Source organism: Empidonax traillii, unplaced genomic scaffold (genome assembly GCF_003031625.1).
Source record: "Empidonax traillii isolate 1590-97213 ecotype Southwest subspecies unplaced genomic scaffold, ASM303162v1 scaffold769:size436185, whole genome shotgun sequence".
Lineage (NCBI taxonomy): Eukaryota > Metazoa > Chordata > Aves > Passeriformes > Tyrannidae > Empidonax > Empidonax traillii.
Window position 1 is genome coordinate 93,059 of NW_020955962.1, and position 27,765 is coordinate 120,823.

General features: G+C 52.9%; 1 protein-coding gene across 3 annotated transcripts; it reads left to right on the plus strand.

Annotated features, from left to right (window-relative positions):
* Positions 1–5,478: 5,478 nt before the first annotated feature.
* Positions 5,479–23,018, plus strand: MFSD4A (major facilitator superfamily domain containing 4A). Of its 3 annotated transcripts, XM_027901268.1 has the most exons (11): positions 5,479–5,733; positions 5,872–6,009; positions 12,174–12,372; positions 12,502–12,741; positions 17,586–17,754; positions 18,700–18,815; positions 19,073–19,246; positions 20,696–20,843; positions 21,441–21,511; positions 21,700–21,820; positions 22,796–23,018. In XM_027901268.1, exons 2-11 carry the CDS (start codon positions 5,957–5,959, stop codon positions 22,858–22,860), a joined length of 1,356 nt encoding a protein of 451 aa, XP_027757069.1. In that variant the 5' UTR covers positions 5,479–5,733; positions 5,872–5,956; the 3' UTR covers positions 22,861–23,018. The 3 variants fall into 3 exon arrangements, with proteins under 3 accessions (XP_027757069.1, XP_027757068.1, XP_027757067.1); XM_027901267.1 differs by having other exon boundaries at positions 5,479–6,009; XM_027901266.1 differs by lacking the exons at positions 5,479–5,733; positions 5,872–6,009 and adding an exon at positions 6,781–7,056.
* Positions 23,019–27,765: the final 4,747 nt, after the last annotated feature.

Here is a 27,765-nt window from a genome sequence, read left to right on the forward strand (position 1 = left end):
CTTCCAGCAGGCTGAATAGCTCGTTAATTGCTTCCATTTGATAGGGAAGAGCACGAGCAGCCACCAGCCCCAGTGACGCATTTCAGCCCCGTGTCAGGGCCGTGCTCTCCTGTCCCCACTCCCGGCTCCTGCTGCTGCTGGGGCTGCTCCCGGGGGGCTCCACCGAGGGAGGGGTTGGCTGGAGACAGTCTGGACTCTCACTCTGCCCTCCCTCCTTTCAAGAAGGAATTTTCTTGGCATGGCAGGGATCTGTGGGGCAGACTTGCCCTTCTCGGGGCTCCCATCAGGAACGAGCAGCTCGGCAGGCAGGACAGCTCAGGTCCCTGGGGGGGAGCAGTGCTGGTGTGCCCAGGGGAACAGAGCCTGGAAAAGCAGGAATCCCCTTCACCCAGCCTTGGGAAGCCCATTCAGGACATGTATAACCAGCCCTTGTGCAGTTTTCTTGGGGCATAAACCTTCCTGGGGCACTGGATGCCCAGCTGAGCCATCCCACATTCCCACTGGGAGACAGAACACACCGGATCAGGGTGGTCTCAGCTCTCTCTCCTCAAGATAGATATTCCTGCTGAAGGTCAAAGTCACCTACAGAAACCTCCGGGGGAAAGACTTAGCAATGAGCAGGAGGCATTCCCAGGATCAGAGGGCAAAGACAAAGGGCCTGGTGGCTCCTGTTTATTCTTTTTCAGCCTTTGCCTTTCCTACAAATCCTTCCTAAAGGAGATATTTATCAGCCCTGAGTGCCCCTAACAGCCCAAATTTGAGATAACCCCCTTTTGTTCCACTCCTTGAGTGGGTATTTGACTCCCACCGAGGAGGGGAGAGGGTGTGTAAATATTTGGTGCCCCGCTGAACAAGGTGAGCCCCGAGCCTCTGATCTCCACAGGCTGGCAAGAAAAGGAGCTGCAGGTTGGCAGAGATCAGAGCCTGGAGCCAAATGCCCCTTCTCCACCTCTGGGATGGCATTCCAGTGTCCGTGAGCTGGGTTTATGAGGAGATGAATGCCCCCCTCTCCCTCCCCTGTGCCTGCTCCAGCAGCTCATCCCTGGCAGGATGAGCTTTGCCAGGTTTTGGAGCACCAGCCAAGCTCCCAAGTTGGATTTTTAACGAAAATTCTGGGCATTTCTGTGGCTCTCCAGCGTTTTTTCCTCGGTTTGTGGATTCTCCCATGCGCTGCTTTGTGGAGCAGCTGCCGCTCCTGGCAGATGGGGAGCCCTGACAAAAGGAAACTGTTGCTTTGTCTTCCACACATTTCGAGTTTTTTTGTTGGTGGTGATGGGGTTTTTTTAACCAATTCTGGTGGGAAACGGGAGTTTTGGCTGTGCCCTCAGGAAAGGCTGTGTTCTCTCAGCTCTTCAGCTCACGGCTGCGAAAAGGAATATACAAGTAAAGTGATGTGGAAAGCCAGGTCTGTGTTTGGGACAACAACAGCACTTGGAGGCAGAGCTGTTTCATCTCATTTTCATCTCTCCATTCCCACGTGCACCCACCTTTCCTGGCCCAACCCTTTGCCAGATCTAAGTAAAGATTTTAAACAACAAAACCACATTGTGTCTTGGAGACTAAGGACTAAATAAATGCCTTTTTTTTTTCCCCCTCTCTCCCTTACACACGAGGGAAAAAAAAAACAACAACCAACCACCTAATTAAAGGGGCATTTTCTCAAGGTTCTCCAATGTTTTCTTTGGGTTTTTTTTTCACCTGATCTCACCTGCCAAAAGCTCTGGCTCTGCCTGATGGTGCTGCCCCAGCTGTGCTGCACATCTGCCCTGTCTCTGTGCTCTCAGGTCTTGTTAAGAGCTGATTTTGGATGTCCCTGAGCCCCCCACTGCGAGCAAGGTCTGGGCACAAACACTTCTGAAAGCCACTTTCTGGCTTCTTCATTGCCTTCCTCCATCCCCAGCGTCGAGCTTGCCCTGCAGCAGGAAAAACGGATGCAAGTGGCCAGGATACACAAACTGTGAATGTCCTCTGGTGTGATTCATTTGCAGAAGACCAGTAATATATTTAACTTGTGTTGTACAGGCGAAGGATGCATTTTAAAAGAAATGGTTTTAAAGATTTATTCCAAAAGGAGCGACGATTTTTTTTTTTTTTTTTAATAGGAAGTGTTTCTGGAATAAATGGAAAAGCACAAAGGAAAAAAAAAAATAAAAGATTGTATCCATCTACCAACCTGGTGTCTCCATGTTTTATAGGAATATTTCAATTTTTGTATGTCAGGTGTGACATGGACTATTTTGTGGCTCATTTTATTGCCAAAAGGCTGATATTAATTACAGTTGTGTTGTGAGCGCCCCAAAGCCGAGATTGGACAATAAACTTTATGGAATATGGGATGGGTTTGCACAGGATATAATTTTTCTCTTTTTTTTTTTTTCTTTTTTTTTGGTAGGAGAAGGACCTGCTTTGGTTTTGAGTTTCAGGGAGTGGGAGTGAAGGTGCAGGTCCCTTGGCAGGGTGAGCTGCTCCGTGTTGGCTGTTCAGGGAAGGCAGCTGTGCCATTCCATTCCATTCCATTCCATGCCATTCCATGCCATTCCATGCCATTCCATGCCATGCCACCTTTGCCCCTTCCTACAGGCTCATTCCCACAGCCTTCCCTGCGGCTCCAGGACGCCTTTCCTGCTACCAGGGCACTTTTTGGCTGGGTGCAGGAAACTCCCAAAGAGCACAAAAGGAGTTTGCTCGGCACCTGCCCTTTGCAGGGGGCTGGGATCCAAGGCCTGGGAGACTTGTGCGTAATAGGAAAATGTTTCTGTGGTGCCTTGCGTGGCTCCTGAGGCCCTAAATAAATATTGCCATAAGCCTATCGGGCAAATAAAGCCCAAGGCTGATGAGCCCAGCCCAGGCTGGCAAACCAGCCAGAGGGCAGAGATGGGGAAGGCACAGGGGAGCCCTTTTTTCCCCCCAGATCCAGCAGCTAAAATCCCCCTGGGATCAGAGTTATTCAGCTCCACTGTCCCCTTTGCATATTCCTGCTCCCTGGCCTGTCAGTGCTGGAGAGAATCTCCAGCCACCAATGTCCTGGGAATGTGGGAAGAGGCAGAGCTGGGGCAGGAGGGGTCCTGTGGGATCTTTGGGACCAGGACATGGTGTGAGCTCGTGGCTGATGGGCTGGTTCAGGGAAGGGGACAGTGCCCTTCAGCCCCTCCTTGGGCTGCAGCTCCAGCACTCCCAGCCTGAGTCACGTTCTGGGGCTGGTGTGGGCGGGTCCCCACTAACAACCTGTTTGCCAAACCAGTTCCTCCATCTGCTGCCCTCATTCCTCCAGCCTCGCAGCTGCCCCTGCTGCATCCGGGGGAATGCTGCCCAGCATCCCCAGCCCACATCCCCCTCCTGGCTTCCAGACATTCCCAGCTGCCCAAACAGCCCAAGTATTCCCTTAGGGAGTCCTCCTGCCTCGCCAGGATGCTCCAGTCCTGTCACTGGTTGCTCCCTGGGTCACCCAGCCCCACGAAGCTGGGGTGATACCCGCTGCCCTCCACGAGATTATCTGTGTGTCATCGCATTCCTGGTACATTTTGGGGGAGGCTCAGCCTGGCTGTTCCCTTGCAGCCACCCCCCTGGGCCGTGGTTTTGGTGGCCTCAAGCAGGAAGCACAGGGCTTGTTTTTTGAGGGAGAGGGTGTTTGGATGTGTCCAGGTCAGCCATGGTGGGCGTGTGATCTGCTCCAGTTGGGCGCCAGGAAAACCTGCAGGTGAGCACTTCCTCCTTTCAGACAAGTGTTTCAAGATCTGTAAGAGCTGGGCCAAGATTTCAGGCTAATGTTTGACCTAGAAGTGGAGCCAGGCTTTCCAAATGACACTGTGTGTTTCGAAACTCTTGACCCCGAAGTACACGAGGTGAACACCCCTCTCGTGTGCCCATTCGGGTTGCTGAGCACCTCTCAGGCAGCCAACAAGGATTTGACTCATCCTGTGGGGAAGTTTACCTGGTGTTGTAAGAAGCATCCTGTCCTCTCTCAGGAAGGTTCAGTGATTCAGAGTTATTTTCTTATCTGCTCAAGCTTGGCTCGCTGCTGGGTTTTTTTGGATGCATCAGAAGTTCCCATCTCCAAACGTACACGTAGCTCTTGGACCCATCCCACTGGGATGACTCTTGTGGTTTCTGAGGGTGTCAGAAAGCAAAGACCCTTTGTGGTCTTTGGCAAAAGAAGGACAGGGAAAACCTGAGCAATCTCTCAGCCCCAGGCCCTTGGCCAAGCTGCCAACACCAGCAAAAGCCCTGGGGGAGCCTGTCCCCTGGCACCCGCTGTCCCAAGCCCAGCTGTGGGGTCTCAGCTGGTTCCACCCCAAGGAAACCCTTAGAAAACCTACAGCGAGAGTTGGATTGTGTTGAAGACTGGGCAAAGAGAAGCGATGCCAACAGCACAACAGCAGCTCTGAGCAAATCTGGGTCGAAGCCCTGTAGTCACTGCAAAAGCAGGACTGATCACGACAGAGGAGCTGAAAAAATTAACTGGCGCAGTGTGAAAAGTCCCTGCTGTGCCTCTTGCTGCCCCAGGGACACTGGAGGGTACGGGAAGGCGTTCCCCAGACTCCTGTTGGATGTTCAGGAGCACACTGCTGGCTGCAGCCCTGCTGCTCTGCTCTTCCTTCATTCATGGTTTCGCTTTGCAGTTTGCAGCAAGTGCAAAGCTGTGGGTGTTTAATTCAGTGCAAGTACAACATTGAGCTCAGTTTGGAAAACAGCCGAAAGTGCCTCCTGGTGAAGCTAATTCGGGTGTTGCATATACTCATGGTCCTGTGGCTTGCATTTTTATGAGCCGCCCTCCCAGGATCTGGATCTCAGAGTGTGGAACCAGAAAGGATCTGTGCGTTCCTGTGCTGACTAACCCACCTACGCCCCGGTTCTTATTTGCAAGCATACCTTGCATGGTTTATGTTATCCCTGAGAAAAGGGCCTGATATTCCTGGAAGCAACTGTTCTGGCATTCAGGTCAGTTGTTGGAGCTGGGGAAGGGGTTGTGCCAGTATCTGCCAGCTCTGGTGCCTGGATGCTGCCTTTTGATCTGGGAGAGGAGGATGCAGGGAGCCTGCAAAGATGGGGAAAGCCTTGCTCAGCCATTTTATAGTTGGGAATTCAAGCCCCAGGGAGCTGATGCTCCCCAGTGATGGGGATGCAGCAGTGGAAGCCAGGAGGGGAGTGCAGGTCTCCCAGCTCCCTGCCTAGTAAAGGGAGAACCGAGATCAAGATCAAGAATGTGGACCCAGGGAACAACAGGTCAACCTTTTTTGGGGGGTAGAGCACCTGGTGTGTGGAAGACAAGGATCAGGTTAAGTCGGCTCCATGAACAAGGAGATGTACAGATGACTTTCTGTACAGGTCAGGAGATGACTTTCCCAGAAGTGTTTTGATGGGAAGGCCTTTATTGTCACAATCCTTTCTCCCTCATCCTCTGCTTGTGGACGGGGAATTGAGCCACTTTGCAGCAGTGTGGCCTCTCAAATCTAGTTCTTGCCTGGCAGGGAGAGCCTGAGGCTGTGGCTTCCAGGCTGTGCCTCCCTCTCCCCTCCACCCTGCCATCCAGGCTGTTTAGGAAGGTGGTTTATCATGTAAAATGATAAAACCCAATTTCCGCCCTCGCTGTTGACTCACTCCCTGTCCCTGAGCAAAGCGCTTCATTCCTTCCCGGCCCTGGGTTTTCCCATCAGTCAAACAGGACAAGGACATTGCTCCAGCCCTCCAGGCAGCTCAGCTGCTTCTCTGATTGTTTAATGGCTTCAGGTGCAGGTGCTGAGCAGCCCGAGGAGTTCTGAGTTTGGGGCAGTTGGGAGGGTGGGGATGCAACCACCCCCTTGCCCCACTGCTACCCACAGTCACTTGGCTCACTGTGGTGGTGGAAGGGGACACTTCCTCACTCTTGGGAAGACTCCAGTGGATTCCGTGGGCATGGAAGAGCAAGGACTTGGATGCAATTTGGATTAGCTAAACATTAAGCTACGGCCAGGTGGAAATGAGCACCTGCAGCCCTGGAGCAGCATTCCTGAGGGCCGGGTCACAGGATGGGTGAGTACCTGTGCCCAGGAAGGGACCTGGAGCCAGCCCTCCATCATGGCTGAGCTCCATCGATTCTGCTTTTGCCTGGAAAGAGTGTTCTAAAAATTGCCAGTCTTTCCTAGCTAAAGTAGGTGAAATATTTATAAACCCATCCTCTAGAGAAGACCTTTTGCGTAAGCACCGACTGCTCCGGCTTTAAAACCCGCGCCCTCCCCCCCAGCCCCGAGCCATCCTGTGCCTCTTATCAGGGAAGGGGCAACTTTAATTGCGTTTGTCTGGGAGGGTGGCACCTATTTATGGGCGCGGGAGACCGCAGGGACGGTCGGCAGCAGGGAAAAAAAAAAAAAAAAAGGACAAAAAAGGGGGTTTTCTGGATTTCCTTTAGAGCTTTCATTTAAAACAGAGCTTGGCCGTGCTCTGCTCCTTGTAGTTGAATACCGCGGGGTGCGTGGAGCACGCAGAGGGCTCGCCCCACTTTTGGGAAGATGATGCGGGAACTGGGAGAGAGGAGAGGGAGGAGGTGGAAGAGGAGGACGAGGAGGAGGAGGAGGAGGGAGGGGGGGACACGCGATGCTCGGGATCCTTCCAGCCCCCGAGGGATGCTCCGGGGCGGCTCCGGGGGTGGCGGGGGATGGAGAGGGGCCCCTCTCCGCCCGGCCCCGGAGGCGGAGCCAGCGGCCGGCGCGGCGGGCTCGGGAGCCACATCCCGCAAAGGAGGAGCGGGGCCGGGCTCGGCAGCGGGGCCGGGCTCGGGAGCGGGGCGGCGGCGGGGCCGGAGCTCAGCGCCGGATCCCATCACCGCGGCCGCCCCGCGCCGCCGCCCACCATGTGGTGGGACGAGCGGGTGTCGGCGCGGTTCCGGAGGAACCTGCAGCCCACCCTCACCTACTGGAGCGTCTTCTTCAGCTTCGGCCTCTGCATCGCCTTCCTGGGGCCCACGCTGCTGGACCTGCGCTGCCAGACCCAGAGCTCCCTCTCCCAGATCACCTGGGTCTTCTTCTCCCAGCAGTTCTGCCTCCTGCTCGGCAGCTGCCTCGGAGGGGTCTTCAAGAGGACGTAAGCGCCTGGCAAACTCAGCGCACCTCCCGCGGGGGAAGGGGGGAATCGGCTCCGCACAGACCTCCACCCCCCCTCCTCTTCCTTACCCCGGGTCGGGGGCGGGCATCTCCAGCTCCCCCTTCCCGGGATTCGCCTCCCTCCCGCCGGGTTTTTCCGGGATGCAGCGTGGGAAAACCCTTCCCGAGTGGAGCGACCGCGGGCGTCGCGGAGGGTCCGCAGCCCCCCGGCCCGAGCGCTCGGCGGGGAGGGGGATTCCCGGCGGGAGCCGCTCCCGAGGGTGCCGCTCTGCTCCTGGTGTGGTTCCATCCCCGTGGATGGAGGAACTGCCGGTTCCCGGAGCTCAGCGCAGCGATAGCCTTAGTGTGAACTTCCAGCCAGAACTTCCCGGGAGGGCGTTCTCCTCAGCCTTGATTGTTTAACACCCCCCCCAAAAAGAATATTTTTAGGAGCGTGTTTGAATAACCTTGATGTCAGAAACCGAGGCATTGTCGCGCTTCCCGGGAGTTTGGGCAAACACGTGGTGGGATGTGAGTAGGGGGGCGAGCAGGGGATTTGAGGGGCTGGGGAGACACCCGGGCACAGCCAACCACGGGCTTGCACCGAGCCTCCCGTCCAGGATGTGTTTAAAATAAATAACCCGCGATGGCTCAGCCCTAAAGATTGCCAGAGAGGCGTTTGATTTGAGGCTTGGTGACAGTTGTGAGAATCAGCTGATTATTTACATTGTCGCTGATTCTCGGGGTGGTGATGTAATGTGTCAGCTCCGCGTGTGTGTAAATCGAGCACCTGTAAATTGCCATCGTGGGACGCCGAGCTGTCCTGGCTGGCGGAGCCCAAGGGCTTCGTGGGGAGGCAGGAGCTGCTCCGTGGGGTGCGCGGGGATGGGAACAGCACGTGGGAACCTCGCTCTGGGTCTGACATGGATCTGAGACTGCTGGGTCAGCAGGCAGAGCCTTTGCCAGCCCCCGGGCTGCCTCGCATATGTTTGAAGGAGCAGGGAAGGAAAATGCAGAATTGTTTCCTGCTGTCAGCTCCTACCAAAGCTCCGGGTACGCAGATTCACTGGGGATTTTGTGCTTGGAGACTCCCAAACTTTTAACTCTGCAGCTGCAGAGGGGGAAGGAGCGTGTTTTGCTGCTGAACCGGGATGTGTTTGGGGCACATGGGTTTTGTGAAGTGCCTGTGAATCCCGGCTGGGGACTGACAGCCCTGCCAGGCAGGAGGGAACGTTTCAGATACTTGTGCTTGTGAGCGTTGTGGGGGGTTACTCACAGCCTGCCAGGGTACAAACGTGTGGGTTTGGCTGGGAATATTAACTGTTCAGGCTCCAGGAGCTCCAGTATCGTCCCCTCCTCAGGGATGGATGGATTGAGCTGTCGCTGTGATGAGGGTTTCTACTGCTGGGCCCCGCTGTGGGTTTATAAATCAAATTGTGCCGGCACTGGTGCCAGGCAGGGAGGAGCACTGGACAGGTCATCCTTTCCAGTTAGGAGATGGAGAGCTGCTCTAGAGCATCCCAAGCGTTGCCTGCCTGTGAGCAGCGAGCCAAGGCTGGCTGCAAGCTGGGTGTGATTCCCGGTGCCTGAGGAACACAGGCTTGGCTTTTTGCTTAAAATATGTATTGGCCTGAGTGATGGGCTGGGGAGGGACAGCAGTGTTGTTGTCACTGCATTCTGTGGCTGGTGGGACCTAAATAAAGTTTGGTTCCTCTGAGCAGAGAAGGTGCTGAGTGCTGGGCTGTGGTCCCTGCTCCTGGCACTGGGAGGATGGAGCATAACGATGGCACGAACCCCTTCAGTCAGAGCCAGCTCCAGAATTCCCTCTCATGTGAGATTTTTAAGGAAGAAGAAAAAAGTTTGCCATTGTGAGGTTCCCCGAGGGGTGTAAAAAGGATGTTTTTGCTCTCTGCTGGACTCCTGGGTTTGGGGGGTGCAGAGTCAGGGCTGGGGGGGAGCAGGATGTGACTTCAAGGTGCGTCGTTTAAGCTCACCCTCAGGTTCACAGCAGGCTGCTGCTCTCTGCTAACACCTCCCTGGGTGTTTGCTGGGCTGTTTGTGACCAAGCTCTGCTTCAGAAAATACGGATTTTCCCAGGCTGTTTGCACGAGGGGGGTTGGGGTTGAGGTGGAGTGAGAGCCCTGGCACTGCAAGCTCCAGGGGGGAGCTCTGTTCACCTGCATCCCCTGCCACTCTCCCTCTTGCTTCCCACTCTCCTTTCCCATTTTGTTGTATTTTGGGCCTGCTTGGAGAAGTTAAAATCATGCTCCCCCTGTGCTGCTGTGCCACACGCACTGATGGCAGGAGCACCTGAATAACTGAGCTCCTGAGCCCCAGTTTGTTGGGTTTTATTCAGAAACTGCATTTTTGTGTCCTGCTGAATACTTGGGTGCACACAAAACACTTCTCCCTGCAAAGGAAAACCTTTTGTTGCTGAGGGAGCAGCACAGTGACTTGAGCATGTCAGGCAATGCTCCCTGAGCCTGGCTGTGCTTCCTCTGGAGACAGGGGGATGTGGGATGATGAAGGCTGATGTGGGCTAATCCCTGCCTCCTCCATGTCCTCACCTTGTCCCCTTAGGGCTTTGGGGTTTTAATGATCAGTTTTGCAAGTCTGAGTTAGCCTGATTATCATTTTTCTTCTTGATGTGAGTGGCTTAGAAAATGCTCCCTGGGGGCAGGGAAAATGTGCCTGAAGTTGAAGGGAACCTGCTGCAGTGGGAACACCCAGGGAAGGAGAGGGGAAGCGTTGCTGGCTGTGGCTGCAGGATTGACTGTAGAACTGACCATCCTAATCCTATGGAGATCAACCTAAACCTCTCAGGGGCAGCTGCAGACCTTCCCTCAGGCCCTGTGATGGAGCCAGGACGTGCTCTGGGTGATCCTGAAACAGTCTGTGGCATTCCAAGACTCTGCTGATGTGGAGTCTGCCCTGGGCACGGGCACTGGGTAATGATGGGGACACAGAGGTGCCAGAGACCAGACTGTGGCACGACAATCAGGGCTGCTTTTCAAGCCCTTTGGAGGGGTGGATTGCTTTTGCAGCATCGAGACACGAGGTGCTCTGAAAGTCTTGGAGTTCCTCATTTAAGGTGCTTTCAGAGGGGGTTGTTTCTAAAGAAATCCCTCAGACAGTTGTTCAGTGCCTCCCTGGGTGCTGAGCTGTGTCCTGCAGCTACATCTTTGGCATCTGGCAGCAATTTCTTGCTCCCCCACTAATGGCAGAGCCAGGGAAGGGGCAGCAGGGCTGTGTACACCCTGCTGGTGTTTGCAGAGGGGCACAACTGCGTTTTTAACTTAGGGCTGGAGGCAGGAATTTTTACCCACTGGGGCAAACCGAGGTGATATTTTTAGTGCTTTTTAGGGCCATACCATCATCCACAATGAGGCCTCTCTCCAGTGATGAAGATGCTCCCCAGCCCAGCACAGGCAGTGCTGTGGTGGCTCCGCTGGGGCTGCAGGAGGGAAGAGAAGAGGCATTTTGGGGATGTCTCGTGTGCCTTTCCCCGTCACTCCCGGCCTCGGATGCACCAGCTGCTGGTACCTCTGCCTCTCTCCCTCCTGCTGTACCCTGGAGAGAGCTGCCTCATCTCTCCAGGCCCGAGGCTGCCTGTCTCTCATTTGTTAGCTGCTCTTGCTGCCGTGACTGTGCACATCTCACATCCCGCCTGGCTCCCGCCCTCCCCCAGGAATCCCACGCTGGCTCCCCGCTTTGCCATCAGAGACCCACCAGCACTTACAGCCTGGTGAAACGCTGTCTGCCCCAGCATGGGCTGGCTGGCAGGTGAGCCAGGCTGGGCTGGGCCATGTGAGCAGGGCCAGGTTGGTGCCACGGGGCAGCAGAACACGGGAGAGGTGCCCTTGGCCCGTGTCCCCCGCGGTGCTGTGGGAGTGCAGCGTAAGCAGGACGGGGAGGGTGGAGGGCTGAGTCCCTCTGGGGCTGCAGGTGGATGAGGGCCATGCAGAAACACAGTGACGTGCCCGAGGCCAGGCCGTTCTGGACCAGCAGGCAGGGCGGGAGGGGTGGCACGGAGGTGCCCAGCTGTGCTGCCAGCCTCTGCCTCCCCATCGCCTTCTCCTGCCTGGCTGGCAGGGTGTGAGCAGAGATGTGGGTGTTCTCCTTGCTGGGGGGGTACCTGTGAGCCCTTTGCTGTGCACAGACCCACAATACCCATCAGACCTTAATTATTGCTAATTACCAACTCATCGCTCCGGGCTTCTCCCAGGGGTCTGGGAAGCCGGGGTGGGATGAGGACCTGCCTGTGCTGTTCCCTGTCTGCTGTGCCTTCACAGTCCCATCCCTCTGCTGGTTCCAGTGCTGTCTGGTCCCTGTTTCCTTCCTTCCTTCCTTCCTGCCTTCCCACTTGGCAGCCCCGGGGCCGTGCGGTGCCAGCGCTGCTCTCTGGCTCCCCCGGCTCTCACCCAGAGCAGCCGCTGCTCCTGGGAGGGGACACACCAGCCTTGTCCCCACCACGCACAGCCCTGGGGCTCCTCTGAGGGACAGTGTGGGCTGGGCAGTGGCTGCTGTGCTCAATCCCACCTTGTCGTGCCGGGAGGAGAGGTGATGCTGCCAGAGCGGAGGTGGCACAGGGCACGGAGAGGGAGCTGCAGTGGCTTCCCTGTGATCCCTGTGAGCAGGACAGCACGGGCTGGGATGACACAGTGGTGTGGGTGCCAGCAGCTCTGGTGTGATACAGGAGAGAGAAATGCCCCAGAGCTGCTCAAGAGTCACGATGTGGCCTCGCCTGCCCGTACCCACATCCCTTTACATCCCCAGATCTGCCCAGTTAGCAAGGGGAGGTGATTGTTCTGCCTTGAAACACACACCCTGTGGGTTTGGAGGGATGGTTACTCAAAAAGCTGGGGGGAAGATCTGCCTCTTTGGGGGATCACCCTCCACGCAGGAGGTGGCAGTGCCCAGGGCTGGCTCTGCTGGTGATGTGGGGGCATTGGGGTGAAGGCTGGGTGGTATTTTCCCTTCTCTCTTCAGAAGAGCATGTGCTGGAGCTGCACTGAATAGCCTGTGGATGCTTCTCCTGCCCTGGAGCTGGGGGCAGGTGTGGTGTGGGTGCTGCTCTCGTGGTAATTCTGTCCTGTCTTTCCTCTTTGCCGCCCTCAGGTTGGCTCAGTCCTTGTTTGCACTCTTCGCCTCATCCCTGGCCATCTCCCTGGTCTTTGCCATCATCCCCCTGTGCCACAATGTGGTGGTCCTGGCTGTGGTCATGGCTGTGGCAGGACTGGCCATGGGGTGCATCGACACCATCTCCAACATGCAGCTGGTGAAGATCTACCAGAAGGACTCTGCCATCTTCCTGCAGGTGGGTGTGGAGTCTGGGTCTGCTCAGGGGCTGTGCTTCCTCCTCGGAGGGAGAGGAGTTGAGGGGCTCTGCCACCTCCCTGCAGAGCAGCGATCCCGCTCTTCCACCTATGTGTCTCCTCTCCTGCAGGCCCTTCACTTCTTCGTGGGCTTTGGGGCCCTGCTGAGCCCCCTCATAGCCGACCCCTTCCTGTCAGACACCAACTGCATCCTGTCCAACTCCACGGCCAACGCCTCCAGCAACCTCCCTCACATCCGAAAGTCCCTGGTGCCACATCACCCGGGCAACCTGTCCCACTACGACCTGCCCATGAAGGGCATGGTGGTGACCCGTGTCTCCTACGCCTTCTGGATCATGGCTCTCATCAATGTAAGTGGCCGGAATGGCCCGGGATGTTGCTTGGGAATGTCCCTGCTCCTCGGATTTGCAGGAGGCTGTAGCGTTTGGGGGGTGCTGGTGCCTGTCCCGGGGGTGGGGAGAGGCACGAGGATGGTTGTGCTGGTGCACAGAAAAGGTGCATGCCTTGCCAAGCACCCAGTGGTTCCATCAGGGCAGGGCTCTGTGATGCGGAACCAGCACTCACTGCGCCGTCAGGCAGGATTAGGGGGCAGGTACCACCCTGCAGGGTGAGGTCTGAGCCCTCTGGGAGCAGTTTGTACCCCCAGCATCCCCTGAGCAGGAGTCAGACCAGCAAACTGCACTCAGAGCCACAGGGCCTTCCTCCCCAGTCAGCTGGGAGGAGCTCAGTGGTGTGGGGACGATGTGTCAGGAGGGGGTTTGCCAAGATATTCACACCAAAGTGCCCATCAGCGAACTGAGAGCTGGATCAGGGTGTCTCTGCCTATTTATTGTGTTTGCTGGTGTATCACAGCAGATGTAGAAGCCCTGGGGTCCTCCCTTTCAGAGGGAGATGGGGTTTAGTGCCCATCCTCTTCCCCCAGAGGGGACCCCCAGCAAGCTGCTCCTGCCTGTAGCTCGTGGGCTCTCTTTGAGAATCCCAGAGTAGAATCACAGCATAATTTGGGTTGGAAGGACCTAAAGATCATCTCTTTCCACCCCCTGCCGTGGGCAGGGATGCCATTCACTGCACCAGGTGTGCCCAGGGCCCCCATCCAGCCTGGCCTTTGTTCCTTACCTCTGGTTAATACCAAATCCCAGCAGGGTGAAACCTTGCACAGCCTGGCAGGGCTGTGGCCATGTGGTGCCCATCTCCAGTCCCTCTGCAGCAGAGCTGCTGCTGTCCCTCCCCTGGCAGCAGGAGCCCTTCCAGCCCGTGTCTAGTGGTCCATGTAGATGTGGAGTGATAAGAGCACAGTGTGTGTTGTTGCAGGGATCATCAGCCCTGCCAAGCGGTGCTGCTCGTGCTGGGGCTGATGCCAGGCCTGGTTATGGTCCCTGGGTGGGAACCCCTAGGGTAAAGGGTCCTGGGGTGCCCCGTGGGCAGGGCAGAGCCCAGCCCCTGGAGCCCTGCCCATAACGTGCTCTGTTCTCTGATTATAAAGATCTGCCAGGGCAGGGACTGCTGAGCTGGTGCCCCTTCCACTTCTGGGAGTTGTAACTAAAACTTACCCCAGCGCAGCTCATCCAGGGGCTGTCCCAGCTCCCTGAGGGGAGGAGAGCAGGCAGGTGAAGGAGCTGGGCAGGGGCTGTGATGAGCTGCTGTGCAGAAGTAGCAAAAGAATGCTCTGCCTGGGAGGAGAAGCAGCTTTAATTACCTGCAGCTCTGCCTATGCCATGGGAAATGTGCTTTTAATTACACCCGAGCCTTATCTCCTTTGCCAGTCAGTTCTGAGCAGCCTAATTTCGTTTTGAGGCACAGTTTAATACCTGCTTCGAGCCCCACAGTGGGGCTGAGATTGGGAGCACTGATGGTGGCTGCCAGAGCCCCCCTCTGTTCCCAGCAGCGTCCTGTGGACATTTTGGGGCAGGATGGGACCACAGGCTGTGCCCAGCAGGTTGGGAGCTGGGCTTGTGCATCACTTCGTGCTCCAGAGCCATTTGCTTGTGTGGGTGGTTTGAATGTGTGTGCCCACACTGAGTGCAGGATTCCTGCCCGCTGCAGGAATACCAGGAAGATGGCAGGGAGTCTGGGGGGCTGGAGACCAGTGGGTTTTGGGATGAGGGTTGATGCAAACATGAATAGAGGGGGGGAGCTGGCTGTGCACAGCTCTGGAGTGTGTCCCCCTGCCAGAGCCAAGCTGTTATTGCTGCCTTTCCCAAATCCCCATCGAGGGAACTGACTTTATTCCTCGTTTAAACCAACCCAGCACGCTGGAGGTGCCGAGCTCCAAAACTGCTGACCCTTTAAGGTCTAAATGTCAGGGGGGAGATGATGGCAATGGGGGGCGTGGATGAAATCAGGAAACCCGCAGAAAATGGAAACCAGGACCAGCAAGTCTTGCTATAAAATTGCTCAAAACCCCACATTTCCATCCCAGTTTTCGCAGGGCTGTGTGTGTATTCTGACAAGACACAAGCCGGAATGATTCATTTCGAGTTCTTGCCTTTTTTGTTTTTTTTGTTTAAAGTGGAAACGTCTCAATTTGACTCTGGCACACCAAGTGTGTGATGTGCAGAGCTGACAGAGGAGCTGTGTCGATGTTACTGAAGCAAAAATGGCTTTGCTTTAGTAAAATTAAGCAGCTCAACACAATCAAAACAAAGCGCTTGGATGACTCCCGGCCAAAATCATTCTGAGAGGAAAAATTTTTGCCTTTTCATCCCAGATTTGGAACAAAAAAAAACCCAAGTTTTAAAATTCAGGTTTTTTTTCCCACAGAAAAGGAAATGTCATCATCCAGCATCGTTCCAAGGGGCTGGAAATCAGGAAAACATTCCTCGGAGAGGGATGTGTTTGTCCGGAAGGTGGTTTCCCAGGGGAAGTGTGGGACACTCCATTGTGCTTAGCTTGCTCAAAAGTAGCCTGGATACAATAGCAGGGAATGATCCCGTGTTCCTGGTGGGGGGGGAGAGCCCGAAATAGCAGCTGGAGGGAAGGAGCTGGATTATCCCCACATTGTCTGTGGGATGCAGCGACTTGTTGAGCTCATGACGGTGGTTGAAGGCTGCCAGGGGAAGGAAAAACCCTGGGAATTTGGCAAGTGGAGCCTGGAGTGTTGGGTCCAGGGATTCGGCCTCCTGCTGCCTGGTTGGTCCTCAGGCTCCTGGTGGGATGCTCAGGTGCCCCTCTTGCCCCTTGGAAAAAAAAAACAACAAATATAAACCTGCTGGAAAAGGCAGGAAAGCAGCAAAGTTAGCCTGGGAAGAGAGTCCTTGAGGAAATGCCTGCTCAGGAGGGGGGGTTGGTGGGAGATGGGACTGGGCTGTGCAGCTTGGTGGGGCTGGGGGTGGTGTGGGACACTGTGGACTCCTCAGGGGGGTGCTTTGGGGACCACTGTGCTTGTTTTGGGGGTTGTGCTGGGGCTCATCTCCTTTTTTTTCCTCGCTGTTTGGGCTCCCTGAAGGGTTTGGGGGTTTTGGGAGCTCCGAAGCAAAAGGGAGCTGCTTGCCCTGGAGATGAGGGTGTGGGAGAGTAGGGATGCACCTCCACTTTGGGAGCTGAGGATTCCCAAACTGGGGCCCTTTTCTGTGGAGACACCAAGTGCTCCTTAAGGCTGGAGGTGCCCAGGGCCGTTATCTGCATGGCCAGTCCCTCTGTGTGGGTATAATTTATTTTTTTTTTTTGCAAAATCTGCAATTTAGAAGAATAAAATCTGGTCCTGACCTCCGGAAGGATCAGAACTATCAGGCAAATGCGTTTTTCTTCCATGGGACCGAACTAACTGTTCCTATTCCCATTGTTCCCAGAACAATGAAGGCTCATAAATGAATTGAGGGCGAGAGAGGAGGGGTGGGGTGTGTGTGTGTGTGTTTATGGAGGGGGGGAATTCTCCATACATTTAAATCATGCCACGAGCCAACAAAAGGCAGGAAATTTGGAGCTGGAGCTCACACTTGCTCACAGACATGGGGAAAACAAGGGAATGAGCTGTCACTTAGGATTTCCTGGCTTTCTCCCCCGGCTTGTGGCGGAGTAAACACGGCTGGGTTGTGCTGGGAGGGCTGGTGAGAGGGGCAGGACAGCTCCCTGTGCTTCCCTCTGCTTTCTCACCAAAAAAAGAGAAAGAAAAAAAAATTAAAAAAGAGCAATTCCCTCTGGGCTTGGAGGCACCACCGAGTCGTGGGAGTGTGCAAGGAGCAGGCTCATCCCCTGGGAGCAGAGTGCCAGGGAATGGGATGCTGTGGCTGCTGCCTGGTGGATCCAGAGGGCAGGTACAAGCCCAGGGTCCCCGTGGGTGTTGGCACCAGGCAGGAAGGGAATGGTGGGCTGGGACTGCAGGGAGTGGGACTGTCCTGTGCTGGGAGCATCCCTGGATGCACAGGGGGCTCTCAGGCAGCAGCAGCAGCAGTGGCTGGAGGTTCCCTGCTCCTGATTCCCAGCTCCCTCCTGGTCCAGAGGCTGAGCTAGGGGGCTGTTTGGAGTCGCTCTGCTGTAGCTGTGCTGTCACTGTTGGCCTGGGAACCACGAGCTCATCTCTTAGGAGGTGCTGAGCAACCTCTGCTAATGGCTGGGGATGTGTCTTGGAGCAGCTTGCTCTTCCCTCCCAGAGAATTCCAACCACAGAAGGTCTCCCATTAAAACTTTGCCCAGGCAAAAGCTGCTCTATTGTTTTAGTCTTTGGGCAGAACTGGCCAAATGTTGGACCCTGGAACGTTTTGGTGCTTCATGAGGTTTGTATTGAACTTCTGTTCCAGTGTCCCTGTCCCCAGTCCCAGGTGAATGGTTCCCATCCCACAGGGACTGGCTGGAGATGCCCCAGCAGATCAGGAGACTTTTCTCTCAACTTGCTTTGTTTTTCCCCCTGTCTGCTGTCTCCCAACAAGCTCCATCCCTCCCCCAGTGGCTCCTTGCCCTCACCTCCCATTCCTGTACCAGCTGGATCACCAGTCCGATTCGTGAAACCCTGCCCAGAAATTACCTGTTATTACATCACTGCATAGAATAAATAACCAAAAGTGTTTCATGCCATTTGTTTCACACTTGCTACAGACTTTTCAGCAGAGTGTGAACGGTGTGGATAGAGTACAAAGCATTTAAAGCTTTCCAAAGCCTGCTCTCAGGCTCTGTTTTTGGTCTTGGAGGGCGATTCAGGCACCTCCTTTGTTTCTGCCCAGCTTGCTGTGCTCACCTGCCCCTCTGTGCCCCCCCCCAGCTGCCCGTGCCCATCGCTGTGTTCTTCCTGCTCTACAAGGAGAGGATGGTCCCGTGTTTCAACGGCAGCAGCCACCCCCTGCTGTCAGCGGATGAACTGGCCATGGAGACGCGGCCCGTGGACAAGGATGAGCTCTCCACCCCCGGGCAGAGACCCCAGGCAGCTGGAGGTGAGCTGGAGCTGCTCCTGCAGCTTTTTTTTGGGGGGAGGAACAGCCGTGTCCTGAGCATGTCTGGGTTTAAGGAGCGAGTTCCAGCGCTATTGTCTGAGGAGGAGACTTTCCAAAGGGTGCACATGAACCCAATCCAGGAGCACTCAGGCAATCCAAACAACCCATTTGGTGGCCAATTACCCTCAAATTAGATGGAACCCCTGGACAGAGATTTGAGTCCTAATCCTGATCAGGACTCCAGCCTGGATTTCTCCTAAAACTAACCCTGGGCTTGATTTAAACACAGGTGAAGGTTGTGCCCCTTGGTTCCCTCTGGTTTTGGGTCGGGTTTCTCACTGGCTGCTCAATTTAAAAATGGCCATTGTGCTGCAGGCACTCAATTTGGTGGGAAAGGAATAAGGCCAGTGCCCTTGTTTGAGGGGGAAAGTTAAATCCAGCAATAGTTTGCTCTTGAGCTTGTGACTACACCCTGTTTTGGGGACAATGGTGACATTGTTCTTTGCTTACCCAGGAGAAACATATCAAAGTAAATTCCTTGGTTAAATTGTGAATCTCGGAAGTAAACATGGCTTAGGGCTGTCAGGGGAGTGTTCAGTGTTGTTTCTGGAGAGCTGGCTTTACCTGAGCAGTAAAAGGGAATTTCAGGGAATTTATTTATTGCCTGTAAGAGCAGGGCCAGCAATGTGGGGTCCCTGAGGGGGAAGAGGAGCACCAGCAGCTACAGTAAGAGGGGGTGGCAGGTTCCCTGGAGAGCCAGGATTTTTGGGCAGCACCCAAAGCTTAGAGGTGGGTAAAGGTGAGGTGGTGCCAGCCCAGGTGAGCAGTGCCCCACATCCACAGTCCTCCATAAATCTGGGCACAAAACAAATCCCCACTGAGGGCTGGCAACTGCTCACCCCTCCTACCCCCCAGCTAAGTTTGTCTTGCATTGTTTTTCACCAGGTCACGATGACTTATTGAGCTGCTGCCAGAGCAGAAACTTCAGGGGGGCTTCTTACACCTACTTCGCAGTCCACGTCACCGGGGCTCTGGTTCTCTTCATGACTGATGGGATTGTGGTGAGTTCAGCTGGCAGGGGGGCATTGTCTGAGCAAAGCTCTGGGGTTTCCTCCTCCCTGACCACTTGGAACAGCCCAAACCCTTTTACCTGGCATCGCTGCTAAGTCTGGACTGAGGTTTAGCCGCGTGTTCTGCTTCTGGTGGGAGCTGCAAAGCCTCGGGAACGGGTTCCTTCGTGGCTCCCCGGCCGTGAAGAAGCGAGGGGCGGGTTAAACTCCCGCCCTGGCTGTGACAGAGGGTTTTTGTGTCCCTGCAGGGAGAGTACTCGGGCTTTGTGTACAGCTACGCCGTGGAGGAGCCCCTGGCCGTGGTGCACAAGGTGGCTGGGTACCTGCCCAGCCTCTTCTGGGCCTTCATCACCCTGGGCAGGCTCATCTCCATCCCCGTGTCCTACCGCATGAAACCATCCACCATGGTCTTCATCAACGTGGTAAGGCTGGGTTTAGGCTGCTCCAGTCCTGGTTTAATCCCCCCCGGGCTGTCTCGGCGTGGTTGGGACCTGCAGAGCTCCAGCTCCTCTCTCTGGGGCACGTTTGGCACCAGGTGGGGCAGGACAAGGGGACCTCCAGACTCAAAACTTGGCTGTAGGACCTCGCAGAGCCCACTCCTCGGTTAGCCTGGCGGGAGAGGTGGTGAGAGCACCCAGGAAGGTGCCTGCCAACCTCATTTACTGTGCACACTGTCCCCTCTGGGATCTGCAGGGAAATGAATTCCGTGGGAAAGGGAAGGCAGATCATTCCATAAATTCTCTGCTCACACTGCAGCAGTTGTCAGAGAAACCAGCGTGGTGTGAGGTGGCTTAAATTAGTGAAACATGTTCACTTGGAGAAAGGGGAAGGAATCCCTCCAGGATGTGTGTGAGGATGAGGCAACAGGGAGGGAGATGATCCCATTCCCATTTCCTAAAGAAGAAGACAGGAGTGAGAAGGCATTTAATGTACAATTTATTTAAACCAGAAGTTATTTTGGTGGCAAGTTTCACAGCTAACACTGTGAGGCCGAGCACAGGGTGGTGAGAAGAGACATTTTGGGGTATTTTGAGTAAAAATCCCCTTGGCTGGCCCTGACCCCTGTGCCGTGCTGGCAGCTGGCACTGCTCCCGTAGGATAACCCAACTCCTGGAGGCACTGCAGGGTCACACAAACAGCAGCTTGAATTCAGCTTCTTCGGAGTCCAAATCTCCCTTGAGCTCATGCAAATGGGCTCCAGTCAGGGCTGAGACAATTCAGTACGAGCTGGAATCTCAGAGCTCCCTCTGCTGACTCTGCCCGGCCTCACTTGGGCGTTTCGGGGAGTTTTTGGCTGTTTCTTGTACAAGCCAGAGGTGAGGGCACGTTTATTTCAATGTAGATGGCTCTTTGGCTTTAATGCTGTGGCTGCTTTCTGAGCAGTTACTGAGAGTTAATTCTTTGAGAGCGAGTCAAGTCTCATTCAGCAGTTAAATCTTATTCAGGTTCAAGAATTATTAGTGATTGAAATATGTATGTATCATGGAAGGAGCACTACTACTGTATTAATTATTACTTTATTTGACATGCATCAATATTTACATAGCTTTTTATTATATTATTATTATAGCAATTATTTAAAACATTAAATATCAATAAGTATTTTTCTGGGCACAACCTGAAGTTTCTGCATAATGAAGTTGAGACATAAACCCAAGTTAATATCATAAAATCCTGTTACAAACCCCACCAAATTCCCTAAAGCCAGATGGATTTTACCTGTGCAGCTACTTCGTTTTCTCCAAGACTGCTCCTTTCTCGGCGCATTTTCCTTTCCCAGGCTATTTCCCCTGCTGGAAATAAAACCTGGAGCCTGTTGCAGCTCAGCATTTCTCTTATTCCGTGTGTGTGTGTGTGTGTTTTATTCACAGGTTGGAGTCCTGGTGACCTTCCTCCTGCTCCTGATTTTCTCCTCCAGCGTCGTTTTCCTGTTCGTGGGCACGGCCTCCCTGGGGCTGTTCCTCAGCAGCACCTTCCCCAGCATGCTGGCCTACACCGAGGACATCCTGCAGTACAGGGGTGAGATGGGATTTGGGAACACCTGCCAGGCTCTGGGAGCTGCTGGGTGGTCAGATCCCATCACCCCGAGCAGCTCCTTTCCTCCCCAGGGGTGGCCTTGGGAGCAAGAGATCTGCTTTGGAATTGTTCATTCCAGCCTGGATCCAGCCTGGTTCCCGCTTTCCTGCAGCTTTAGGGATCTCGGGCTCACAGAAGTGCTGCCCTAGAGGTTTTGCAGGGAGGATGTTTTGAAAACATCCTCAGATTATCAGCGAGCTGGAAAACCCCCGAGTCTGGCCGGCTCTCCCAGGAGGTCTCTGCCAACCTCTGGCTCAGGGGCAGCCAGACAGAAAAACGAGAATCTTTCCAGCAAGGAGCAACATCACCTCTGCCAACAGGGACGAGGGATAGGGAGATTTGGGGTTTGGGGGCTTAAACTTTTCCCTTTCTGCTCTGCTGCAGGTGGGCAGAGGCATTTTCAGCCTTAAGTGGGGACACACATTGAGGATTTTTTGTAACTCTTGTGTGGGGAGATCCCTGGAAGAGCAGTTTAAAGCTGACCCTGCTGGGTTGTTCCACCTGTTCCTGCCACCATCCCTTGCACTGTTTTCCTTGCAGGTTGTGCCACAACGGTGTTGGTGACTGGAGCTGGGATTGGGGAGATGGTACTACAGCTGCTGGTGGGGTCGGTGAGTAGGCAAGACAGGCCAAAAACTGCCTGGAATTTTAAAGTCAAAACTTTAGTCCTGGTTTTGTGCAGCTGCTGGGAAGAAGCACTGCCTGACCTCTCGAGCTATCACCCAGTGAAGCCCTCACTGAGGTATCTGAGTGCTGTGGTTGATTGCTGCTCCCTCTCCCGTTTCCCTTCCCGTTGCAGATTATCCACGATCGGGGCAGCTACAGTTTCCTGGTCTGTGGGATGATCTTTGGATGCTTGGCCTTCACCTTCTACGCCTTCCTGGTGTTTTTCCACAGGATGTACCCCAAGCCCTCTCCAGGTAAGAAAGCACCAGCCCCTCAGCCTTGCTTTTGGGAATGAAAGGAAGAGCAGCACCTGCAGCAGCGCAGAGCCAGGGCCCAGCACTCCAGTAAAATGCAAGGAAATGTTTATTTTACTGCTGCTTCCTCTCCCCTTTTCCTGCTTTGACTTGCCCACAAAGCCTTGGCAGCCACAACCCGAGGTTTGCTTTCTTTTCTGTTGGAGAAGCGAGGGGAAAAGTAGGAATGGTCTGTGGATCTCAGAGACTGAACCAGCTCCCCTGTGCCGTTCCCTGGCAGAAATCCAGGGAACAAGTGGCTCTGCTATCCAAGGGCAGCTGTCAGGCTCTTGAAGAAAGCCTCGCTGATTTCTTGCTTATCACCTCAGTCTGCAAAGGCTGTTTGTTTTTATAAGCACCTCCTGCAAAAGGAGCAGAGTGTGACAGGGAAAAACATGTCCAGGGGGCAGGAAAGGGGTGACTGGAGCTGTAGGGAGGGAGCTGGGGGGGCTCAACCTGGAGAAAAGGAGGCTCAGGGGGGACCTTCTGGCTCTGCAATCCCTGACAGGAGGGGGGAACCAGCGGGGGGTCGGGCTCTGCTCCCAGGGAACAGGGACAGGAGGAGAGGGAACGGCCTCAGGCTGTGCCAGGGGAGGGGCAGGTGGGACATCAGCAGGAATTTCTTCATGGAAAGGGTGGTCAGAGATTGGAAGGGGCTGCCCAGGGAGGTTGGGAGTCCCCACCCCTGGAGGTGTCCAAGGAAGGACTGACCACAGCACTCAGTGCTCGGGGCTGGGGGACAAGCCGTGGATCAGGCACAGGTTGGACTCGATCTCGGAGGGATTTTCCAACCTCTGTGACTTTCTTCCCCGACCAGTGAATTAAGCTCCTGTGGTGGGTGGTGGAAAAGCACCATTCCTGTTTGGGAGAGCTCATGCACACCCCCTTTAGGCTCAGCAGAACTGTTCATTCAGGTATTTCGTGTCCATCCTGCAGAGCTGGACGATGCCTCTCCCGACAAAGCAGCAGTGCCAGATGACACGGGGCAGTACCAGCGCTGAGGAAGTGGCCAAGCTCTACACAAGCAATAAACCATCCCCCCCCCCCAATTAAGCATTACTCTTGAGGGTGATTTCACATCTAATGACTGAATCATGCAAGTTCTCTGCAATCAAAAGCACATTCGATTGGGTAAGTGAGAATCAAGGAAAACATCCCAGAACACTGCAGCGAGCTGAGCACGAGCTGCCAGTGTCACTTGGACCAAAAAGGACTTTTAAGTGCCAGCCTGGCCCTGTGGCTGAAAGGTGTGAGCAGAGAGGATTTCCCAGCGGTTCCTCCTGTAAAATGAACTTCCTCACCTGCTCAGGACGGAGGGTGGGAAGGAAGAGGCTCTCTCTCTGCTCCACACGTGACTGAATGTCTCCTGGCTTAGTTGCTGAATTGAACAGATTTATTTTTCTGGCCTGTAATGTACAGAAGCCCCTCGAATTTACAGCACAATCCTGGATTTTAATTCATTTTTGTGCAAGATGGACTCGAGTCAGTGCCACCTCCATCCATCCCCCCCATGGGGGACGGTTCCACACTGGCAGAGCCCACCAGCTGCACGTGGTAGCAGGCCCTGCCTGGATTTGCACACTTGATTCCTGTATATTCCACACTACAAACACGTTCACTAAGACAGTGTCTTACTCAGCATGCTCAGGCCTCTTGATTATTACAATCATTTGCTTTTTCTTTTTTTGTTTTGTTTCTTTTTTTTTCTTTGTTTTTTTTCGAAGAATGAGTTTGTGATGGGTTTGTTTTGCTTTAAGTAAGTCACTACTTCAGCTGCTGCAAGTGGCAGTGTCCTTTAGGGTGGTTTCATTTCCAGCTTCCAATTGAAGCTTGCCCAGAGGTGTATTTGGGAGCCAGTCTCCAGCTGCTTTACCTGTGCAATATTCTCATCCAGGTGCCTTGTGTAAGGTACTCTCATAGCCCACGCATGGCCTGCTCCAGCTCCGGGGGAAGGACTGGCTTTAGAGGAATGTAAAGCTCCAAATAGCTCCTTCTTCAGTGAGTGATTGGACATGTTCTTCTTGCTTTAACTGCTGTATGTGGATGTACATATGTATGTGTGTATATAAAGCAGTGTTTAATTAAAGGTGATTGATTGCTAAATCCTCCCGTGCCTGGACTCGGGTAACTCCAGCTCTTTCTGGCCCAGACCATCAGCTCCTGCACTGACCAGCTTGGAAACTCAGCCTGAATTTACCAGCTCTTTTAATTTAAACTCTTTTTAGCCTTTCTAGAATCCCAGAATGGTCTGGTTGGAAGGGACCTTAAAAGAACTCCTCATTTCACCCTCCTGCCATGGGCAGGGGCACCTTCCAGCAGCCCAGGTTGTTCCAAGCCTGGCCTTCAATTTGGTTTAGTTTCATTAGAGAATCCTAGAATAGATTCTGATTCTGGCATGTGAGGTTCCTGCAGGCCAGGGATGAGCTAAACCCAGAGCTGAACTGCATTTACCTGTTCCTGCTTTTGCTTAATACACTCACCTTCAGGTACAAAGTCCTTTTAATTCATCAGCTCTTGAGGCTCTTTCCACAGGACCATCTGTGGGAGCTTGTGAAGAGGTTTTATGGACAAAATGGTCGGAAAAATGGAAATAACCCAAGGAAATTGTGTCTGGTCCATCTCTGGAAGTGTCCAAGGCCAGACTGGAGGGGGCTTGGAGCAAACAATTGTAGTGGAAGGTGTCCCTGGCCATGGCAGGGGGTGGCACTGGGTGATGTTTAAGGTCCCTTCCACCCCAAACCATTCCATGGCTCTATTCCAGTCCTAGAACAGATCCCACCCCGGGCACCAGGTGCTGCAGTTCTTCTCCAGCTCCACAGGATGCCACTGTTACTCTCCTGGAAATACCCCGAAGGAAAAAAGGGTGTGTGCACAAAACCCCCAAACTCCACCCCAGTCCATCCTTCCCAACTCCATCTCTGTCTCCACTCCAACCTGGGATGCTGTAAAAAGAATTTTTACCTCAAGCTCTGCTGAACTCCCTCTTCCTCACAGCCCAAGCTGCCCTGCAGGTGTAACTTTCTATTTCCTCTACTGAAAAAAAAGCCCCCCAAAAAAACCCAGTCAAAAGAGCAGAAACTTTGTTAAAAATATTTATTTAAAAAAATACAATTGTTTTGCATGTCTGGTTGCACATAACTATTAACATATGATTGACTTGAATAATTTGCTACAATGCTTTTTTAAAGCCAGCTTGCATTATACAAAGCAAATCCCTCTGTCAGTTCTTACATAAAATAGTTTTCTTTTAACTATTCCCACCCCGTTTTTAAAAAAGATTGCAATACATTGATTTTATTTTTTTTTTTTATTTTTACTTTTTTGCACAAAAATTGAAGCAATAGAAAAGTCACCTGATTTCTCAGGAAAGACCTTCATGATGTTTGAATAACAATTACCAATGAGCCACTGTAAAAGCAGCATTTGAAGTGTCATTACAGTGCAAAGGAAGTTTTGCATCTTAAAAAACTTTGCCTCCAAATTGCATTCAAACCTGAAATGTGTTCAAATAACTCCACATCTGCTCTAATCAAGAGTTGATCAGAACTTTTGTGGTTTCAACATGCTGAAGGTCTTCCTAAATGTTATCTTGGAAGGTTAAATAAAAGCAAAATTTAGTAACACTGAACAATTACTGAAAACTTTGGCTATTTATGTACTTGCATTACATACCAGCATTTTTTTTTTCTTTTTAAACACAATGGCATTAAGATACTCTTATTATAAGGTATTATTTAGAAAAAAAAAAAAACTAAGTCAGACTGAGAAGCTTTTCTGTCCCAGGCAGGTTCACCCAACTGTAACAAGGACCACAGAGGGGTGAGGTTACAGTTGTCTCTAAAAGATCATGTCTAGAAAAGTCTCCAGTGTAGGAAGTCGAGACACTCACTACAACGTAACTTGCTTTGTCTCTAGACTTGGTACTATTTATATATTTATAGGAAAAAAAACGAATGCAATTCTGTTCGGGAAAGAGCGACTGAAAATGTTCTCCCTGCTGCTTCCAACGTCATTTTTACCACTCATTTGCTGAGTTAAAAATCACAGGAAGGTAAAACTGGATCCACTGTGCAGAGCTGAAAAATCACCCGACAGGGAAATCTGCTCAGGCTGCTCCCAGCAGAGCTGTCAGAGCTGCTGGAGAGCCCAGAACTCCACAGCAAAAAAAAACCAAAAAACAAACCCAGGATTAGCCTAAAAATTCAACCTCTAAAGGCCTCAGGAAGTCACTTCCCAGAACAGAACTGCACTGCAGAAATAAACAGGACAAAACTGGCCTGCCCACCTTCCCAGGTCGCTGAAGTTGCTAAAAATTAACTTTCAGCTTCCCTCCCCTGACTGTCCCAGCCCCAAAGCTGCCCAGAGCAGGTTCTCAGCCCGGGGAAGATGGAGCAGTTGTGGGGGAGCCAGGGGAGCTGCTGTGATTCCCAAGGCCCTGGCACAAACGATCCACGCCTGCCAAGTCTCAGAATTCCCAAGGCAGTCTCGTGCTGGTTAAGGATTTAGTCCCAGATTAACTCCAGCTGCCCCAGTACCCACGAGGGGAGACAACCACCACCCTTACCTGGAATTTGCCCGTTTATTCAGCTCTTGTTATTACAAATACACTTCTCAGCTATAAAAACAGAGGGGAAATAAGCATTAAATGTGCTACTGTACTTATCACAAAACACTGTGACGTACATAAGGCCATCTGGTAACACTGCAACAGGATACAAACAAGATCTGAAAAGGGAGTTTTTTAGGAATACAACTTTTGTTTCTTTTTTGTTTTTTTTTTTTTTAAACTACAAGGAAGTAATCTCAACCCTGTTCACAGAGAATTAACGTCAAAACTAGTACATCATATATAGAAAACTCTGTGCAACTGAACAACAGCAGAACAAAAAGTCAACACAACTCTAGAAAGCAGTTTCCAAAGCCTGAAGATTTAAGACATGCCAGCCAAAAGAAAAAAAAAAAAAAGAAAGAAAAAAAGAAAAGAAAAAAACACAATCTCAAGGAGCTTCGAGCAAACCCAGGTATTGTAACCCCCCACCCCAGCACACAGCACACACCAGGAACCATGCAGAGGCCACTCTCAAAAGCCTTCCTGTGTTCAAAAAAATAAACCAGGAAAAAATAAACCCAACTGGGAAAAAAAAAAAGTCAAAATAATAAAAAAAAACACCCCACAGCTTCCAGTTATTGGTACAGCACTGCTGCATGTACTGCTCCAGGGCTGAAATGGGCTCCAAAATCACCTCCAGCCTCCCCTCACAGGTCACTCAGTGCCTCCATGAAGGTCCCTGTTCTCCAAAGGTCCAGCATGACCCTGTTCCACCCCCTGCCAAAACCAGCTTGAGATGAAAACCCTCTGCAATGCACGGTCTCAACAGAGAAGTGTCTCGAGTAAAGAAATCCAACCTTTTGTTCCGTGAACACAAAACTATTCAAAGACACGTTTAAGACACTTTTTGTTTGTTTGTTGTTTTTTTAGGAGATGTGGCATCCACCAAAGTCAGAGCTGCTTTTAAAAATAACCTCTGGCACGACTGACTGGAGGACTAAAAGAAAAGAAAAAGCCCCTACCCCAAATAAAAACCCTCACCAGGGTGTGCAAAACATGTAAAAGTGGCAACTGCAGAGTGCAGTGAACGTGGCAAGGGGTATTTATACAAATCTGGAAGCCAGACTCCATGCTGGACACGTCCTGTCAGGCATGACACTCGTGTGCTCCAGGCAGGGCTATTCCAGGCACGAGGAATCTAAAAAAACCCCCCAAGTTTTCAGCTCTCAGAGTGTGCTTCTCATCAGACAGCTGGAATAGCTCCACAGGCAAAAAAAATCTTCTACCACGTTTTTTTTGGGAGGGGTAAACAGAAAGCAATTCTAGTCAGTTTGAGGAGGTTTTTTTCCCCCCAAAA

Excerpts from the sequence above, each read along its gene's own strand:
- MFSD4A (XM_027901266.1), top strand. The coding sequence starts at position 6,827 with ATGTGGTGGGACGAGCGGGTGTCGGCGCGGTTCCGGAGGAACCTGCAG. Across the intron at positions 12,742-17,585 it reads GGATCATGGCTCTCATCAAT|CTGCCCGTGCCCATCGCTGT; the intron begins GTAAGTGGCCGG and ends GCCCCCCCCCAG. Across the intron at positions 18,816-19,072 it reads TCATGACTGATGGGATTGTG|GGAGAGTACTCGGGCTTTGT; the intron begins GTGAGTTCAGCT and ends GTGTCCCTGCAG.